At 44.4% G+C, this 20,118-nt stretch overlaps 2 protein-coding genes across 2 annotated transcripts in view; both read right to left on the bottom strand.

The window, feature by feature from the left end:
• The window catches only part of ap3m2 (adaptor related protein complex 3 subunit mu 2), a 9,705-nt gene extending 2,001 nt beyond the window's left edge, over nucleotides 1–7,704 (bottom strand). Inside the window, exons 1-8 of the mRNA XM_054610875.1 lie at nucleotides 7,617–7,704; nucleotides 4,760–5,052; nucleotides 4,478–4,649; nucleotides 3,311–3,448; nucleotides 2,942–3,027; nucleotides 2,403–2,536; nucleotides 1,980–2,187; nucleotides 1,632–1,776 (exon numbers count right to left, since the gene is read on the bottom strand). Coding sequence (XP_054466850.1) covers nucleotides 1,632–1,776; nucleotides 1,980–2,187; nucleotides 2,403–2,536; nucleotides 2,942–3,027; nucleotides 3,311–3,448; nucleotides 4,478–4,649; nucleotides 4,760–5,032 — 1,156 coding nt within the window. The 5' untranslated portion in view covers nucleotides 5,033–5,052; nucleotides 7,617–7,704. The remainder of the gene's footprint in view (nucleotides 1–1,631; nucleotides 1,777–1,979; nucleotides 2,188–2,402; nucleotides 2,537–2,941; nucleotides 3,028–3,310; nucleotides 3,449–4,477; nucleotides 4,650–4,759; nucleotides 5,053–7,616) is intronic.
• A 2,966-nt stretch (nucleotides 7,705–10,670) lies between these two features.
• kat6a (K(lysine) acetyltransferase 6A) overlaps nucleotides 10,671–20,118 on the bottom strand; it is a 32,587-nt gene continuing 23,139 nt past the window's right edge. Inside the window, 10 exon segments of the mRNA XM_054610350.1 lie at nucleotides 10,671–14,486; nucleotides 14,489–14,835; nucleotides 14,837–15,032; nucleotides 15,035–15,874; nucleotides 15,877–16,491; nucleotides 16,593–16,854; nucleotides 17,057–17,764; nucleotides 17,865–18,063; nucleotides 19,392–19,623; nucleotides 19,787–19,880. Coding sequence (XP_054466325.1) covers nucleotides 13,030–14,486; nucleotides 14,489–14,835; nucleotides 14,837–15,032; nucleotides 15,035–15,874; nucleotides 15,877–16,491; nucleotides 16,593–16,854; nucleotides 17,057–17,764; nucleotides 17,865–18,063; nucleotides 19,392–19,623; nucleotides 19,787–19,880 — 4,950 coding nt within the window. The 3' untranslated portion in view covers nucleotides 10,671–13,029.

Below are 20,118 nucleotides of genomic sequence, written 5' to 3'. Positions count from 1 at the left end.
CCCTAAAAATGCTCTAAAAACACAAAAAAAAATACTATATATAAACACATTTTTTTTCCACTTTTACTGAGTTAATTTTTTTTACCTTCACTACCAAATATTCAATATTTTTCAGAATGTTAACCCTTTAAATGTTTACATATTAACTGTTGTTTTTTAAGACATCAAACAAACAAAAATGTATTATGTTCTGTATACCAAATGCCAGGGGATTTTTTACACATCAGTTATTAGCAACAATATTGATTTTGATGCATTGCATCAAACACTGCAGTGCTCCACAATAACGCAGCAATAACCCTAGTGGTAACCAGGAAAACAACATGAATGAGAAAATGGCTCAATCTGGTGGAGAAATGTAAAAACTACAAGTTTGAAGCCATGGCTGTAGATTGAAAGCCTGATATGAAAGAATGCATCATTTTATGCTGTATTGGCTGTGGGAACAAACGTTGTGGTCTTAATGGGTCTCAATGGGGATATCTTGAGTGTCTGTATTTTGGGTATATACAGTTTAGACTTTTAATATTTCATCTTCAGCTATAGAGTGATGTGATATTTTATTTGTTAATACATTGAGTTAACAACAATGAATAAAACGAGAACTTATGTGTATCAAAATTTGCCTATAGAGTACTTTCTGATCATGTGAGGAGGTGTATTAATGCATTTGGCACCATCTAGTGGGCGTTGTGTCACTGATCTCACTGAATGGGACAGTCAGGTGGTTGTCAGCTGAGCAGGCCATGTGATGAACGCTTCTCTTGTGTGTTGGGGTTGAGGTCAAATATTTCTCAATGCAAAATATAGTGGAAATAATAAAAACATGACTAACTCACTGAAACGGCCTGGCAGCGGTGTGTGACAGTTTAGCAGGATCGTAAACTGGCTGGTTATTTCACAGAGAATCTCAATAATATAAAAACTATTCCTGCGTGGTCTCCGTGAAGTCACCCAAAAGGTTTCTGAAGAGCAAAAGTTAAGCTCAAAGTGATTCCTGCAGTCACCATCTAGGTTTTTAGGAACCAGAAGTTAGCATATTTTGATGAGAGGGTGGAGTTGTGGAAGAGCGAGGCTCCTCAGTCTCGTTACTGAGCAACTGAACATGTGCTCTCTGATCTCCTCACCTCAGTGGATTCATTTCTTTCCCTTTCATGAGTCTAGAGATCTCCACGTTTAAATCTTGACTAGGAAGCAAGTCCATATGCACGTCAACACGGTTTGGGTTGTCCTTTTGCATTAATAGCTCCTGAGAATATAGCCTTACCGGGTGGCGTGGTTGAGGTTGTAAACTCTGGGCGTGATAGATCCCTTTATTCCATAGTATTACTACGTTAAATATCTCCATGATGACTGCTTACGTCAACAGTCATCAACGGTCCAGTAAACACCGTAAAACAATGACGACAAACAACTTATGATGACAAAAGTGCACAGTAACCTCATAAACACCTCAGATATTGCATGAAACCTTCTTCAAAAGGCAGCTTATGGCCTTTTATTTAAAACACTTTTAATCTTAATGTACCAGTACTAAGAAAACGGAGTATCTTACCGTTTTTTTAGTATACTGTGCAAAACTAGTGAGGCTGTGTGGTGATGATGGGAAGACTAAATGTGTGAGTGTGTACCTGAGATGGCCATCTGTTGGATCTTGAGCTGGATGTTGATGGTGGGGTTCTCGTCAGGTTTGGAGGCCCCGGCCTGCAGGCTCATGGTGCCTTTAAGACTGGGAAGCTTCTGTGGGTTGATCTTGCCAACATCCCATGTCAACATCTATCCAAAAAAAAACAAAAAAACATTTAGATGCCAATATGGGATCACTACCACACATCAAAATCAAAGAGTGGTATAGTTGAACCTGGAGAGGACTGGTGTATGTTAACATGATTCAACACAATTCTGTCCATACACACTTCCCTTCTTCCTTCTTTCAGGCATAAAAAAAACAACCACACTCAGACAGAATCTTTCGGTACCTTTGTGACTGGATCAAAGGTGTAAGTTCCCTGGGAGGAGTTGAGGTTGGCGTTCAGGACGCCCCGGGGCAGCTGGCTGCTGACTAGGACCGACTCCACGGCCTTGCCCATCGTCTGCTTGGGTCCCAGAGTCAAGTCAAAACGTCCCTGGGAGCTTCCCTCTCGGAAGGTGATGTTGTGCTTGACGTACACTGGGATCGCCACCAGGCTGTAGTGGAAAAAAAGTTGTCGTAACCATTTTGTGATAATGTTGTATTTTAATAGTAGTACACTGCTTGGGAGAAAATCTTTCAGACAGAACACATAACTTATTTTGGCAACTACAGAAAGTAAAAGGCATGGATAATACTGAGGGGTGGTTGAACTTTATGTGTCTTTGCCATTAAGAACCTAAAATGATCCTTTATATAAAAAAACACTGACTTCTGAGAGCTGACGTGGTAGGAGAGCAACCGGAAGTTTCCATCAGGGGGTATGAAGGAGAGGATCCGCTCAGCTTCCCAGCGCTTGAACCGAACACACGGGTGGAAGCTGACATCATCCAGCAGCCGAGGATTCTGGGAGAGAGGGGCAGAGGGCCAGGGGGTTTGGGGGTAAGTAAAATAAAATGTGCATGCTTATACTGCAAAGAGCATTATATTGCTTCAGATGGCTTTTGTATTTCCAGCTTGTTGTTTGAACAATTCTGACTTTAAGTGTGAAAGTTATTCCTTTTCTAAGTAAAAATGATTATAAAAGCTTTGTAGAAAGAAACGAGTAGAGTCTTTAAATCTGTGAGGACTTCTTCTAAGCAATAAATGTGCTACTCCTTAGATGTGACTTGAAATGATGTGTGTATTTACAAAAAGGATATGTAAGTATGTGAGTCTGATGATGTGGATCCATTGAGTACATAAAAAGAGTTGGTACATTTATTCAAATTACACAAGAGGCTTTGAACTAAGGAAACGGGAAAAACTCACCATGAATGAGAGAGTGAGGTCGGGCATGCCTGTCAGTTTTACACAGGCATCAATAACTCCCTGAATTTCTGCTGTAATGGTGGAGCCTGAGGAGGAGGAGGAGGGTTTGAAGTTGATATGAGAGATTTACAGAGTAAAAAACATATAAATAACAACAAAATCAATTTGATGCAGAAACTATTAATTGTGGAGAAAAGCTTCCGATATTCTATGCTATTGTTCAATATTGAAATTAACAGATTTGTTTTTAATGCAAACATGCAAATTAAATAACAGTGGGCATTAAATTAGACATAACTAACTTAGCGGCTATATAATGAATTCATGGTACAGTGCATTGTGTGACCAGCAGGATGTTCAGAACGTTACCTGATTTATCGATGATAGCATCGATCTCCTCCACCACGTCGAAGTAGGCCTCATTGTTGGTGTATTTGACTCCGGTGCGTCGCCATGGCACCACTGACAGCTGGCCTGTAGGGAGCTGTTCACCTACATTGGTGCTGCCTGAAAAACAGACATAGAGCAAATGTATAATAGTAATAAAAGAAGTAATTTCAAACAGAGCCCATTTACACAGTGCACACAAACAGGTTGTTACAATAGTTCTGCCATAATACAGACTGATGGCTGATGCTGATCTATAGTGTTATTTAGTTGCATCTTAACCTCAAATTATCTGAATAGGATCGCAGATGTTTAGGTATTTGGATGTGTTGTTCTATGAATGCAGATTTACCTCTAAAAGCGATACAAAGCACTTCACCTTAACATCAGTCCATTTAAAAGTAATGGATTAACGCAAGAACCCCCAGGTGATCAGGGTAAAAAAAAACGAATAGATACAGTATCATCATGAAACTTTCGGCAGCTGATGACAGACATTCACTTTATTATCACTGTGCTAATTTGCAGGAATTTCCAGAACAGAAATCTAAACATTGGATAGAACCAGGTTCAAAATATTTGTTTTATTTTGATGACATATTAGAGTCAAAGGGTTTTAAAGAGGGACTTTTGTATCAGTATCACTCCATAGAACAGAAAATACTGTCAGCCATATACACCATGTTTTTAGGGGTAAAATGTTTTATAAATGATGCTATGAATGATACATGAACAACCGCCTCTGTAAAAACCTTCAGACAATTAGAACGTTTGGTTTATGTTAAGTGCTGCTGAAGTGAGAAAAAAGGAATTTTGAGGAACGTGCCTTTAAAGATATGTATTATAAAATCCCATACATTTTGCAAGACACTACAGGTAAATAAGGTAATAAAAAAATAAAAATAAAAATGTACTAATAGATATCACCACGAGACTTCCCATTACATTAAAACAGTTATATTTCTGTCTTGATGTTGTGTTAATGGGACACCTTGTGTTTTAAACACCTCAATCACACATTCAATCTAACATCACTATCCTAATGTGACTCAATGCTCTGACTATTTAGAGGACTTCTAAATGTTTGAAGTGTCTGACTCAGTTTGAATATTACAGGCACTGTGTGGTTAACATGGAGATGGATTGTACCTGTGATGGTGTTGACCATCGTGCGGAGGATGGTGGGAGGCTTTATGAGCTCTTTGAGGATGTTGGACTCTGTCGCCAGTGGAAAGCCGTTGTCCAGCATCTCCTCCAGCAGTTCATAGACCACTACCACATTGTCCTTAATAGCAGCCTCTGTACACACTCCAAAATAGTCCTGAGAACAAAAAAAACAAAGGTAGGATGTGAGTATTTAAATCAGATATGAACATTTTAACTTAACTAACCACTAAAAGGGGGACTGAAAAAATGCGAGGGAGCTATAACCTGGAACGTGTCGACGACTCTGTGCAGAAACTCGATGACGAACAGCGGCGGCACCTCACTCTGGATGACTGCAACAAAGTAGATGCGATGCCTGAGCACACTGATAAGGTAGTGATGCGGCGTGGGGATCACTGGCGGGACGTTCTCCGGCTCGGTGGCGCGTTCCTGCGCCTCGAAGAAGTAGTCGCACACGGAGCGGCTGACCACGCTCTTCCAGTGCTTCTCCAGGAAAATGTCTCCGGAGGCGTTAATCAGGAACAGGCTGTGGATCATGTTGGCTGGAGGCTGAGAGGCTAAAACAATTAAAAGAGGAAAACCAAAGCATTTTAAATGAGACATGGTTGAGAAAGTTAATTAATTCTATAAGCACTTTCTTAAAATGTATTTGTGTCCACTGCTCTTGTGAGCTTTAGGTAAACCAGACCCAGTATGAGCTCACTGGTTAATACTTAATGCATCTCTTTAGTGTTTTAATACTGAACAGTCATTTAATACAAATAATGAATGTTAAGTTGATAATGAAGTTAAATTATATTAAATACATGTTTTAAACAAAGCACATTATATTCTGAAAATTTGATCAACATAATCACTAAAATGAAAATGAAGTTGAAAGCACTCACAAATAATCAAAGAAGTGGCTCATAATGTCAGACATACAGGTCTTTGTCACAGCAGATATTTTGACTATCATTGTAGGTAAAAGTAAAGGTATTACTAATTACATTAACGACAGCTCTGTTTAATTTAAGTGTCCCAGTGAGCTGTGACAGTGAGCCAGCATTATACGAAGACCCTGAAACAGAAGAAGCTACATCCAATTCAGCCATTAACAGTTTAATCATTTACACCTGAGCTTTTCCTACTTTAAGAAGACGAAATGTCCAATGGGAAAAATACCTATTGTCTGCATTTTGCACAATTTGATGAGATAATTATTGTACTTTATACAATGCAATAATATACTGGTTAGTACATTGAGCTATTTTACATATCAGCTAATTATTCGTAATAGTGGTCGACTGATTAATCAGTTTGGCCTATAAATCGGCGCCTTTAGCAACTTTTACAAACTATAGTTTTTGGTGGAACTGGGCTTCGATAATGGCCGAAGGCTGCACAGCCGCCACCAGTCACACAATCACTATTTTGAATGGAGCCTCCATACACATACTGAAGGCCATTTTTGCTGATCGTGTGCATGTGATTAACTCCTGATAAAAGTCAGACAACTTTTAAAAGACCCCATGAAATGGATCTCCTCTTCAAGACAGGGAGGTGAGGTGAGGGGGGCTGGCACTCAGTGTGCACCAGCCATAAACGCACAACTTTCCTTTTTTGAGATTTATTATTTAGATCGTTTGAGATATTTGAGACACAACGAGAGGGTTAGAAAATGTGGTCTAAAGTCCCGGTGTACAGCAGTGGTATTGGTGTCATATCTAACCCTTTACAGTTTATTTCTCTGCACAAACAATATCTCTTGTAAATATAACGCAACACTATCAGCTATTATTGGCTACTGGCTTTTCCTGTTCAAGAACTATCACTATTATATCGGCCTTCAACATTACACTATCGGTCGACCTGTAATTTATATGCAGTTATTCTATAATTTCAGGGAGACATAAAGGTGAACCTTTAATAATAAGTCAATACTTTATTGTCTGTGTCTGTGTAGTTGTATAGTATGTGTATTTATTGTCTGTGTCTGTAGCTGTATAGTATGTGTATTTATTGTCTGTGTCTGTGTAGTTGTATAGTATGTGTATTTATTGTCTGTGTCTGTGTAGTTGTATAGTATGTGTATTTATTGTCTGTGTAGTTGTATAGTATGTGTATTTTTATGTATAGTATGTGTATTTATTGTCTGTGTAGTTGTATAGTATGTGTATTTATTGTCTGTGTAGTTGTATAGTATAGTATGTGTATTTATTGTCTGTGTCTGTGTAGTTGAGCTGCTGCAACACTTGAATTTCCCCCATGGGGATCAATAAAGGAATATAATAATAATAATACAACAACAATAATGTTCCAATAAGGTCGACGATCTTTGAACAGGACCTAAACTTTAACACCTACACTATAACCCAACTCTGTATTTTATCAAGAGATCCAAAATGAAATGTATAAATATTTATATTTATATAAAAAAAACTATAAGGCCACGCCCACTATTGAAGAGACAGCCCTTCCTCCCATCACATGACACACACACTGTATCCTGCTGGATAAAAGACTAGACTAGTTCTGTCTTCTCAATCTATGGATACTATGTAGCTGCAGAAGTGTTTGTGTTAAAGTTGCATGGTGATTTTTTTTATTTATTTTTTGTGAATTAATAAACTAGAGTGCTTATTCCACACTACAAGTTCAATCCACAGCCCTCAAGAAAAAAAAATTAATTTGCATTTCAACATTTTTAAGAGTTAAAATCATATGACTCTTGCAGAGCAATAAAAACAATGTGAAACTTTGACAACTTGACACATTACCATGTAGTTAAGTTTTTCTTTAGGCAGCGTCAACTTAGGGGCTGCTGGGAAATATGACACCGGAATAAGCATTAAATATGCGGCAGCGCTATCAGGTTAAAGCCCAGCGCCACAAGCACCTGAATACATGACAGATACACGTATTCATTATTACAATAAGACATTTAAACCAGTCTCTAGCTGGCTACCTCTGTTGCAATGCAATTTAAGGCCTCCGTCTCCATAAAAGATGCTCCACCAGTCCTCCCTCCTCAGTCTCATGACGGAGGAGAAGCCCCGTCACCCGATACAGAGGATGAAATACTTTAAGATAAAGATGCCGTTTTGACTGAGAGCAAATCAATACATTGCCAATGACTTACCGAAGACAGATATGAGCGTTTTCGTCTCGCCTTTCACCCTTTCTTTTTCTTTTCCTCCAATGAAAGACTAAGCCGAGGTTGCTTCCCGTTAGGTGGAGCAGCTCCTGATGCGTGGAAGGATACGGGTGCAGCGGACCAATCAGAATCCGGGGTGACTGTGAAGTCCCGCCTACTCGATGCAGTGATTGGTCGGAAATACGGAAGCTGGCAGCTCGTGACTTCGCTGTGATTGGACCGTTGAGGGAGAGCGGCGGTAAACACCAGTAAAGCTGCCCGCTGATTGGCCCTGAGATGTAGCTGGTCTGACATTTTGTTTCCAGTATCAGATTTCATCTTGAGGCGGTCCTCTCCATTCAGACAAATAGACTGAGGGATATGGTTTATAATAATGGAGAATAATACTGTCAAAATGCATTCCCAGTATGCATTATACATCTTATTTAGTTATGTACAACGCAAATCTGATTATATATATCCCCCCCTAAACAAGGTTATTATGATACAGCAAACATGAATATTGCACATAATACCTTAGGATGCTGATGCTGGAGTCAAACTTATTTATGAATGATACCAAAAAACATATTGAGCATTACTCTCGTAGATGACTTTTGTAATTGTTGTGTAAAGATAACAGCATGTTATTTGGACAACATATAAAGACACAGTATGTAGATGAAACATGAGTCTTGTGTTCTATTCAGTTTATAAAATATGTCTCTGTTGGAAAAAGTATATATATATATTTGAAACATACTGTACAAACCACTGGTTCCTTAAGGGTGTCTCTTCTGCACAGTATATAGCATATATATGTAAACATTGTATATAGTATGTAGTGTATGTTCCGTGTAACTCTTGGCAGCTACGATCTTCAACATTGTGTTGCGTGGTAGGATTCAAAAGCAGCAAAATAGCATTTAGTAGTTAGAGCTCTGTTTGATTCTTAAGAGCTTCATAAACAGAACACAGTGAGGGATGAAAACTATAGGTGCACACAAAAAAAAAAGTATTTTCTGTGTCTGACGGTTCAGAATCTGCAGTTCCACCTTCTTTCCAAGTGCAGCTCACACCCTTAAGACACAGTTTGAATACACATGCAAACAATAAGGTGGTGAGAAAACCTACCCTCAGAGTCAATAAGTCAAGTCCTTACAGTGAGTGTTAGTGAAACTTAAGGGCACAGCCATCAGAACAGAAATACTAAGCTAAGATATCAGAGATCAATTTTGGAAGTTCACAGCCTTATTCATCTGATATGAACATAGAAAACCTCTTGATGAAGTAAGTACTTTGAGTTGCTGTCTCTTTTTTTCCAATCAACCAGGACTATGTCACATGTTACAGTTACGTGACAGTGATCAAATCATTAAATACAGTTTGCGGGTCTCCATCATTCAGCAGGAGTTAGCTAATAAAAAGTAATAATTGTCCAAAATGGAAATATGTTACACTAAGTCAGACACCGACTTGTTTGGGTCTCACAATGTGTTTTTTGAAGAAATGTTTTGAGGAATATTTAGCTACACTTGGCAACCAAACAACACTTTCAGTATATTGGGACAGTGTGTACTTCATGAAGTACTACCCTGAGCCTTCCTCGTAGCACTTATTGCATTCGTATTAGTTTATTGCACTTATCCTATTCGTAGTAGTTTGTAGCACTTATTGTATTCGTATTAGTCTGTTGCAATTGTTGTTTTCGTAGTAATTTGCTTCTGCACTATACTTTTGCTCTGGTTTATGCTTTTAGATGCTTGTTTAAGAAAGGAGATGCACTTATGACTTCTGGTGACTAGTAGTTCTCTTGAATACCTATGTTGAATACACTTATTGTAAGTCGCTTTGGATAAAAGCGTCTGCTAAATGACTGTAATGTAATGTAATGTAATGTGTGCCAACATCAGCGTCCTGATAATTAAGCTGTAACTTTAGATAGATCTGACAAATGTGACTCCTGTGTGTTCAGAGATAACACTTTGAAAGTGAGACCATGCTGTTCACAACCCAGCAAAATTGAAGGAGGCAGTCTGTGTATTTAGATTTAGTTGAAGAATTAAGAGGGATAGGAGATAACACTCTCATTACCACATCAATACCTTTTAACAAGCCATGCTCTCACTCTATAAGGACATCTAGTGGACACAATTGGTCAAAGCAATTCCATTAATGTCCAAAAGTCCATTATAAATGTTCACCAACAAGAGAGTAAAATGTATCAATTAATTAGTAGTGGTATCGAGCTTTGTAAAGTCCATTTCTTTAAACCAAATGGAATCCTTAATAGTAGGCTGGGGGGGAACTTAAAAGGCCCGGCACAGCTGTATGATTTTAAACAAGCTGTGACAAGAGCATTCTTTACAAATGAACACTTAAAAAATGTAGATTTCATATTTGAACAAGAATGTTGATAAAGCAGAATTAAAGACTAAAAGCCATTTTCTCTATCAGCTTCTCCAGATGAGAAAAGGGGTTCGTAAATGAAAACACAACTTTATGCTAAAGTTGGAACAGTTTTGGTTATTTAACACAAGATATCCGTCTTTGTTTTTGACCTTCCTCTCCTCACCGGTTTTAACTGGACGGTCCTCTGTAGGAATAACGTGATGTCACATACTTCTGTGCACCAATAAGAGCTCAGCGTTGTGTGTTTGAGAACTAATGACAGTTGTGGGGTTGTTTGCTTATGTTGCCAGCAAAGTCAGTCAAATGTGATCAAACCACACCCAAACAGCTCCGATAAAACACATCAGCAGAGTTACTAAGAGTATAAAAGTTATTAATAATACTGAGGGGCATTTAAATAAATGTACATGCTTTGTTTTGCAGGACCTATACATGACACCATTAACGTGTCTGATGTATGTAAGGTAGTCACAATTTGTCCTGTACCTAATGTGTAAAACTCCTTCCTTTTACTTTAATATTGAAAAAGTATAATAATAAAAGCATCTTTAGAGTAAATCTGGAAGTAGTGGTCTGAGGTGACGGCTGACTTTTAGAACCGACTCAGGTGAAACTTTAAAAAGCTCAAAGGAAAACATGAATGGCTCAACATAATTTATTTTCATTTTATGTTAAAATGTACAGAGTTCTTTGAAAGTACTTGCTAAGAAAGAAAGAAAAAAAAAAAAAACAGAATAAATGGAAATACATACAGGGACAGAGTAGAGAGTCGAGGCCGCTGAGCGCAATCCAACCATCGCTGTCAGTCCTCTCTTTATTTTGCGCTCTCTCTTAGCATACAACGCAACATGTACAATTACAAAGGATACAAAAAGGGAAGCGATATAAACAGACAGAAATATACTGAGCTCCTTTTTACATGCCTCTTAAATGTAAGGAAGTCATCCTATACACACACAAGTAAAAAAAGAAAAGAATGCCAAGTGACCTTTAGATATTTGTAGTCCTTTTTGTTTAAAATAGCATTAATATAACTACACAAAGATAGAAAAACTCTAGAGATGAGATGGAATGGAGAGGTTAAAGGCATCTTAAAGTCACTAAAAGTGAGTGGTAATTTTTTTAAATTTTGAATTTCTTAGTAATTATTACCCAAGAGGCGAGCTAAAAAATATGTATTGTTTTTTTTTTTTTTTTTCCTGAAACAGAAGTGAAAAAAATGACAGTACCAATATCAATGTCAGAGTTTCCTTTTTATATTATAGAAAAAACATTTTCTCTACAATAGGTTTTCTAAAGTCAAAAAGAGTCAGCTTGTGTCATAAAAGAAAGCTGCCCAGTCTGATAAAATTCAGAAAGAAACAAAATAAAAAAAACAACATAAGTACAGAACAGAACAATACACACAAATAAAGTATGCAATGTCAGGTCTGTAAGAAAATGAAAACTCCTCTTTTGACTTTTGAATACTGGTACATGGAGCAACAAGGTCAACCGTTTCACCCCAACCAGCAGAACCTCGAACACTTTGTCACCTTCGACCCTGCTTTTATATGAGTGTGCCTCTATGTGAGGGCCGGACCATGCACTAGATCAGGCATTGAGGCCCACCTTTTATAAAGGTGAACCCGTCTACTGCCATACGTCTAGCCAATGGAAGTGCAGAATTTTGCAGAAAAAAAAAAAAAAAAAAAAAAAAAAAAAAAAGGAAGAAGTACAGTTTTAACAGAATACACTATTCAAAAACAGACTCCTGGACCTCTTTCAGTCACTAACACTTAAGTAAGAGAGGTCAGCTATAGCTAACCGACTTTCCTTGAAGCAGACAAATGGAAATCACACCGTTTGATCTGCATTCCCTAAACTGCTTAAAAAAATAAAAAACAAAAAGGCTGACAAAGTACACCGTCTGTCAGTGGAGTGTGTGGACAAGTACAGCTTAATGTTGTACTTTCCTGAGCTAGCCACCGTTTGCCGATAGCTAGCCAGCGTCTGTGTGTGTTTGTAAGTGTTGGTGTGTGAGTGCGCGCTGGATATTGGGAAGTACCAGAATATTTACATCTAAACGTTTTCAGAGTGGCGGCAAACTGGAAAATAATGCTACTTGTTTCATTTTATGGACATTTAATAGACAGTAATGCGCTCGTCGTCTCTTCTGTGTCTTTGCTGTTTTTTTTTTGGTACAAAGGTCCCTCCGGGGAAGACAGAGACTCTGGAAACAGCCCGAGGCCCCGCTCCTATGCCTTTTCCGGAACTCGGTGAACAGCCACAGAGATGTTTCGGGGTATTTCTGAGCGAGGAAGAGGGTGTATCACCGTTTTTCAGAATGCCACACACATATAAAGACCAAAGCATATAAGAGGTCGGACTGCACACGAGTATTTCAAAAAACAATCAACGAAAACAACAACGAAAATAAAGTTCAACATTATGTTTAACAAAACAAGAGTCCGCCTACAATGTTTCATCGTCTCTTTTTTTCCTCCAAGGTAAGGCTTCCTATATCAATTAAAAGATTGTGTGCATGGTTGAGTATATTCAGTTAACCACTGTTCTTCCATTCGCGGCCTGACAAAGCGAGGTACTCCTGTATCGTCCTTCTCTGTGTGTCTCCTCTCGTCGTTCTCGTCCCCCTCCTCTCCTCGCGAGGACGAGGAGCCTCCTGGAGCCCCTCTGTGTGAAGTCACATGACAGAGGACTGTGTGGGCCTGAAGCAGCATGGCACGGCAGAGGTCCATGTACACACCCCGACCCGGGACCCCACTTGTTCCCATACACAACCGGCTGGATGGGGGAGGGGGAAACGAGCCCAAATTAAAAAATAAAAAGGGACGAAATGACAACACAGAAAAAACAGGAAACCCAAAGACCCTCTCTCTGTCTCCATCACCTCCTCCGCCTGTGTGCCTGCCGTAGCACTGGAGAGGGTGAACAGGAGTTATGGACATTTAGAGTACAGCGAGTATCAACTCTGGCCCTCATGTCTCCTTTCTCAGTTCCTGGCTGCTCATCTGCTCATGTAAGGTGACTGTTTAGGGACACCGGCATAGCTGTGATGGGAGGGGCCAGTGTACATCATGTTGCCGTGGTGATTGGGCTGCATAGGCTGCTGCGGGTAACCCTGCCCTCCCATCATGCCCATCTGCATCTGCATGGGGTACTGAGCTGGCTGATTCATGTAAGGGGGGTTGCCGTGATAACCACTGTTCATCATGGGTTGGGGCATTCTGTAACCGGCTGACATGGCGTTGAGGGGCATGTTCATGGAGTTGTACGGCGCTGGCGTGGGCATGAGGTTTGGCATCATGCCGCGCTGCACGGCCAGGGTGCGCGGCGTGCCCTGCATGGCCACGGCCCCCGAGCTGCGACCGTACAGCTGCTGCTGGTGCGGGGCCGGGGCCAGCTGCTGAGGGGGTTTGGACCGGATGGAGATGTGGGCTTTGACCGTGGCCATCTGGCCCTGTAGCCGTTGCGTGTGCGGCGGGGGTCCCAGGCCGATGTTGGCGGTGGGCATGTTGCACTGTAGCTGCAGGGAGCCCAGGTTCATGGAGCCAGAGCTGAGGTTGGGAGGCGGGGTCATAGTGGGCTGGCCCTGAGGGAGGGATGTGTGGGGTGAAGGGGCCAGCCCGGGGTTGGAGAGAGAAACACTGGTGGCGTAGGAGGTGACGGAGGCCGAATGAGAGTAGGGCATGGCGTGGGGGTCCATGATGGTGTTGGTGAGCTGCTGGAGTTTGGCCAGGCTGAAGGTCGCCGAGGGCTGAGGGTAGCCCCCCGTGCCGAAGTCCTGACCCATGCGCTCGTACAGAGAGCGGCCCCCTCCTCCGCCTCCACTCTCGGGAATCTCCATTATCATGGGTGTGGAGGCGAAACCATTGCCCATGCTACACTGGGAGAGGGCCTGCTGCTGCTGCTGCTGCTGCTGCTGTTGTTGTTGTTGCTGCTGCTGCTGCTGTTGTTGTTGTTGTTGTTGCTGTTGTTGTTGTTGTTGCTGTTGTTGCTGTTGCTGTTGGGGTGGGGGTGCCGACGGCGGAGGGTTGGGGGCTTGTTGCTGCTGAGGAACCTTTTTTTGGGACTGTTGCTGCTGCTGTTGTTGCTGGTTGGTGCTGGGAGGCCTCTCGATCACACCACAGCTCTGAGGAGACTTAATGCCACAACTGGGGGTGTTTGACGGTGGTGGGGGTGGGGGCGGCTGGGGTACAGCACCGCCTACGTTACTGGAACCCGGTCCGCCGTTGGGTCCTGGCCCCGTTTGCTGGATGTGGCTACAGCTGCCCATCCCTAGTTGGGATCCTCCCGACCCTGTGGAGGAGGTGAGGCTGGGGGCCGGCACGAAGGAGCAGCTGTTGGACTGGGAGGAGGAGGACGGGGTGGCCGAGCTCGAAGAAGAGGAGGCCGACGACGAGGAAGCCGTGGTAGATCCGCCAACCACATTAGCCGACATTCCTCCTCCGTTCCCCGTTCCGTTCCCCCTCCGCCCATGGTGGAGTCGTAGCTGCTGGGGTTGTCGTAGTTCTCGGTGGTGCTCTCTATGCTGCCGAGGTCACTGAAGCCGCTGTCCACCACCTGCTGCGAGTGGTCCGACACAGACGGTACGTCCATCATTGGCGACGTCTCCATGTTCTGCTGGGAGGGGGCGGACAGAGAGCTGGGGTGTTCGGGCGTGATCTGGGTGTAACCTCCACCTGCTCCTCCAGCACCTCCCCCTGCTCCAGTGGGGCCAGGCGTCCCTCCCCTCTGCCCTGCTGCCGTCGTGTCCATGATGCCCGAGGTCAACCCGGGGCTGTTCACCGAGCGCACGGACTGACTGGGAAGGGGGGCACCGGGGATTGGGGAGGGGGCTGCTGTGTTGGGAGGCCCCGCACTCCTCCACCAGGGCCAGAGCCTCGTCCTCGGCCTCCCCTGTGTGGCTGTAACTCTGCAGGGTCCGACAGGCCGCTAGTGTCTCCTCGCAGTCCTGGTAGGCCCCGTGGTGCGGCTGGGGTTCGGCCTCTTCGTCCTGGGCCTCCCCTGCGTCAGGGACTGGACCGCCTGCATGGTCTCCAGGTCCAGCTCGTTGGAGTGGTGATGGGGGTGGTGTTGGTGGTGGTGGCCCAGCTCCTCCTTGAAGTCGGGGTGCTGGTGCGCGTGGGAGTGTGTGTGCGTGTGTTGGGGTTCCATCAACAGCGTGACGTCCTTGTCGTCCGGGTGCAGAGACTGGAGCTCCATGGGCTCGGAGGGCGCAGACATGGCTGTGACAGTTTCCACCGCCGCCGCCGCTGCCGCCGACTCCTCCTGCTCCCGCCGCCGCCTCTCCTCCTGCTGCGGGTCGGCGGAGGAGGGCCGACACTTGGCCTCCGGCGCCTCCTCCTCAGCCTCCTCCTCCTCCTCTTCTTCTTCCTCCTCCTGCTTGCTGACATAGTCTCGGGCCACGCTGTTCTCCATGTCTAAAAAAGCCTCTCCGCCCTGGGGTTCTTCTTTGACCGGAGGAGAGCTGGCACGCGAGGCGGGTTCCTCCTCCTCGTCCTCATCGTCTTCTTCATCTTCAGAGTCCTGACTTTTTCTCTTTTTACTGCCGTTGTTGTTGTTGTTGTTGCTGCTGCTGCCGTTGCTCTTGTCCTCCAAGTGTCCATCACCTTCGTCATCCGCGTCGTGGTCTTCGCTGCGCCTGCTTCCTGAACCGGGTGTGACCGCGGCTCGCCTGTTGATGCTTCCGCCGCCGCTGCCCGTGCTGCCACATTCCTCTTCCTCCCTCTCCTCGTCGTCATCGTCCTCTTCCCTGTCACCCATATCTGTGTCCTGAGGCCGGGACTGTGGGGCCCGGGGCCCTGAGTTAGAAGACGAGGACAAAGGGGACAGTAGGGCACGGGACGGGGACGGCTGGGTTTGTCTTCCTCCCAGGTTCTTTCGGCCTCTTCCTCCTCCTCCTCCTCTTCTTCCTCCGGCTCAGAGGCGGGAGGTGGTTTGGGGGCGGGCTGCGGTGGCGGGTGGAGGGCGCGGTTCTTGGGCGGTCTCCCTCTTGGCCTCTTGGGCACCTTCTGCTCAACAGGTTTAGGGTGATAGTCGTCTTCTTCATCGGAGTCTTTCTGTTTGGCGTCTCGGTCGGCGGTGGTTCTGCAGACTCGCTTGCTGTTGCGGTCGTCCGTCTGGAGCAGCTGAGGATCTTTGTCCAGCTGCTGCTCCGACAGCCTTTGTCTTTCCTGCTCCTGCCTCTCCGCCTCCTCCTGGGCCCTCTGCAGGTACCAGCTCCGGGGCTTCCGGCCAGGCTTCATCTTGATTTTGGGCGGTGGCGGATCCCCACTCTGGGCCTGGCTGTCTGCGGCTGCGCCACCAGGTGGATTTCCAGGTCCTCGTTTCTTCCAGTGCAGTGGTTTGCGGCTCTTTCCCTTGGGCCAGCCTTTCTTCTTCTTGACTGGGACCTCGGGGTTGGCCGCTAGGGTCTCTGATGGAGTTGCTGGCAGAGCGGCCACAGGCTTCAGCACAGGTGTGAGCTCTGAGAGGGGAAAGAAGATAAGCAAGTGTTAGATAAAGCTGCACACATCAGTCTGAATATTAAAAAAAAACAATCATCACTGAATCCTGCTGTCTGCTCACCGTCTTCCTCTGAATCTGTGAGGTTGGAGTGCCGGCTCCTTTTGGGTGCCGGGTCAGACAACCTCATGACAGAGCGGGCTGGCGGGTAGCGGTGCAGTGGGTGGCCCATCGGCGTCTCCTCCTCCAGCCTGGGCATAGGCCTCTCTGAGTCGGAGTCTACAAAAGGCTCGTCCAACACCTCTGTGGTCTCAGAGATCGTCTCCGTCACCACGCTGCTGTGAGGGTGGCTGCGCTGACGAAAGCGACGCTTCCTCAGTGGCTTCTGGGTAGAAACAGGAGGGGTTATTAGGTGTCCCTGACCCGGACTCACTGAGATCAAGAAGACTATAGTAAAAAGCAACGTCATGAATACAATGAATGCTGATTTATTTAGATTTATTTCAGCTCCAGAAGACAGACAATGAATCGATCTTAATTCTGAGATCTTATGGCTGACGGTTAACAGGACACTGTTGGTTTCTTACCTTGCATTTGAGCCCCATGGCAGGCTTGGTGAGGATGGGTGGGGAGCATGCCCTCCTCTCCTCATCATCATCATCTTCGTCATCGTCTTCCTCCTCCTCTTCGCTGCTTTCACTGAAGCAGCTCTGCCTGACGGGCAGAGACTCGTTCAACCTGGAAACCACGGGGAGCTGTGCCAGCCCCTCCCCGGGCCCTTCCATCGATCTGGGCTTAGGGCCTCTCTTTTTCCTCGGGGGCCGCCCTCTTCTTGTGGGCGTTAAGGAGGGGTGTCTGGCCATGTCCAGTGAGTGAAAGGCTGTGGATTCTGCTGGTCTGTCCAGGGAGAAAAGGGAGGGGGGGTTGCTGGCGGAGCCCGTGGTTTTTCCTCCCTCTGTTCCGTCGTCTTCGTCGTCCTCGTCCTCCACCTCCACCGGGCGGATCTTGGGTGGCCGTCCCACCCGTGCGCTGTCTTTCACCTTGCCCCAGGGCCAGTTTTTGGGCGGGCGCCCCCGTGGTCTTCGTTCTCCGTTTGATGGGGGAGGGGGACGTGGTGGCTCTGGGACAGAGGGTGGACAGCGAATGGGTGGGCAAGTCGGAGAGCTTTGGCTAATGGGAAACCCCAGGAAGCACTTTCTCTCCTCTTCCTCCTCCTCTTCCTCCTCCTCCTCAACCCTCTTTTTCCCGTGACGCATGTGCCAGGACACTGGTGGGACCTTGTGACTTGGTTTGATCTATCAACAGATAAAGTGAATTAAATCAATAGGAATGTACAACAACTTTGACATCATTCTTTTGTTCTACTTGGAGCAAACACAAATCCTACGTCTTTACCTCCTTGCGGTTGTGCTCCTCTGGTTCATCGTCCTCCTCGTCATCGTCGTCATCTCCATCGGCGTCAGAGACCACAGTGTTGGTTACGATGACGGGGGTCCAGCGGAGACACTCGGGGTCGACATCCAGCTGCCTTGGCCGGGCCTTAAGACGAGTCATGTGGTTGGACACCAGCTTCTCCCTACGCACCAGGACCAGCCTGACCAAACCACAGCACAGAAAACCAGAGCGTTAGAACTCTGAACCAAAGTTTTTTTTACATGCAAGCAAAGTAAAAATAGGAGAATCTGTCTGTGTGTGTCGGTGTGCATTCACACATATGTTTGTTAGCTTGGTTGGTTACGCGTGTTCAGATGACTGTGCACATGTACATTTGCAAGATTATTAGTATGAATATGTGTACTTACACTTATCAGTGTTTGTGTTTTAAACCCAGGCTTAATTATGTCATAATTTGGTGACATTTGGGGATTTTTTTTCTGGTGTTGCCACTTACTTCTGCCTTTGTTCACACAATTGTAAGTGAATACTGACAGTACATTAAATCACTGCAGTAAACTTTGCTGTACGCTTAATAAACCGACCTCATGTTTCCCTTTCAATTCTACTGCCTGTACAGAATGCCATTCTACTGAAATTTGGCTGAATATCAGGAGGTGTCAAATGGCTTGTTTGTAGGTCAATGGTACCTGCAGAGCATTACAGTCAAAGCGGGCCAACTCAGGAAGAAGTGTTGGCTGCTAAGGCCGAGATCCAGCATTTCATTCCATTGTGATTAATAACTTTATTTGGAACACAAAGTGTAACAAAGGTTTCTAATTGAATAAAGTTTAAACCCGAGTCATTAGTTAGGCTGCAGCAGGATACCTAACCTATGGTGATAATCAGTGGAATTTAAATAAATCAGACTGCATCTTCGTATTAATATAATGAGTAAGCAACAAATTAACTAAAGTTTACTTAAAAGGCTTGCTTTGCTTACATGCTACATGCCGTATTCTGTTTCTTTTGGGTTAATCACAAGAGCCTTTATTTTGTTTTTTTGTGCAATTATAGCTTTAATCGTTTTTTCTGTCTGTAAATATAATATTTCAGTTATTGTTGAATTTCTACTGTTTTTTTTATTTTTTTTTTTATTTATAATACTTTTTTCTTTTACTATTCTCTTGTTTCCATTTTTATTTTTAACCTGCAAATTTCCCCGCTGCGGGACTAATAAAGGATTATCTTATCTTATTTTATCTTTATACTTTGTGACTGAAAACTGTCTGCCGACCAGATCCTACTTCCTTTTTTCACTTCACCATAGTAAGTAATATAATATGCTCATGCAGAAGAAGAAATAACAATGGAAATAAATAAAAAAAATAAAGGCCAGCTCAGTTTTCTTCTGACACTGTGCAATCCACAGGAGCGTTCAACTATGTGGGACTCTGGTGTTCACCACTGGGGTGCATCATTGACCCATTTAAGGTTGTAATAAACAATGTGAAGCGTTCCCGAATGTATCCCAGGCCCGTCTCTGACCTGTCTCCTCGCTGCTCCAGCATGTTGAGACTGTGCAGGGTGGTGGTGATGTCCTGCGGACAGATCCCCGTCAGTTTGCTTAGCTGTCGTATGGTGATCTGCCGATCGCAGACGTCATGGAGACACTCCAGCACCACACTGCGCCAGTAGGCCATGTAGGATAGTCGGCCCAGGTCGGACAGAGGCTTCTCTGGAGATCCTGGCTGGCCCTCGCGCTTGGACAATAAGTAGCCTGTGGAGAGGGAGGAACCAAGGACATCTTGAGCCAAAAAACACTTGCACCTCAGTATTTTCCCTATATTTTAATTTATCAATTTGTCCATCAACGGATGCATCGCCCAGTTATTGGTGTTGTCACTTTGTGTGTGAGTTTTGTTTAAAGCCGGAGCTCTTACTGAAGTCGATGAGAAAGCGTCCGTAGCCCCTGCGCTGGTACTGTGGAAGAATCATGATGCATGACACGTTGTATTTCTGTTGACAGTGCTTCTCCTGGAGAAGAGGGAAGGAAGGAAGCAAACACATTCCACCATTAGGAAAAAAAAATATATATATATATAAAATGGAAACTACATCACGGAGCAGGCCTTTTGAGGGTGAACAGCAGGGTGTTGATGGTGCTGCGTCCGCTCTCTAACTGTTGTGTTTTGGCAACGAGGAGGCATGTTAATGGGAGCACCTGCAAACTCTACAGAGCTCACAGCACCCAGTGTTTATCTGGGACGCATTT

Source organism: Anoplopoma fimbria, chromosome 13 (assembly GCF_027596085.1).
Source record: "Anoplopoma fimbria isolate UVic2021 breed Golden Eagle Sablefish chromosome 13, Afim_UVic_2022, whole genome shotgun sequence".
In the NCBI taxonomy this organism is placed as follows: domain Eukaryota; kingdom Metazoa; phylum Chordata; class Actinopteri; order Perciformes; family Anoplopomatidae; genus Anoplopoma; species Anoplopoma fimbria.
Note: the sequence above shows the minus strand (reverse complement) of the source record. Positions and strands in the feature narration are given on the sequence as shown.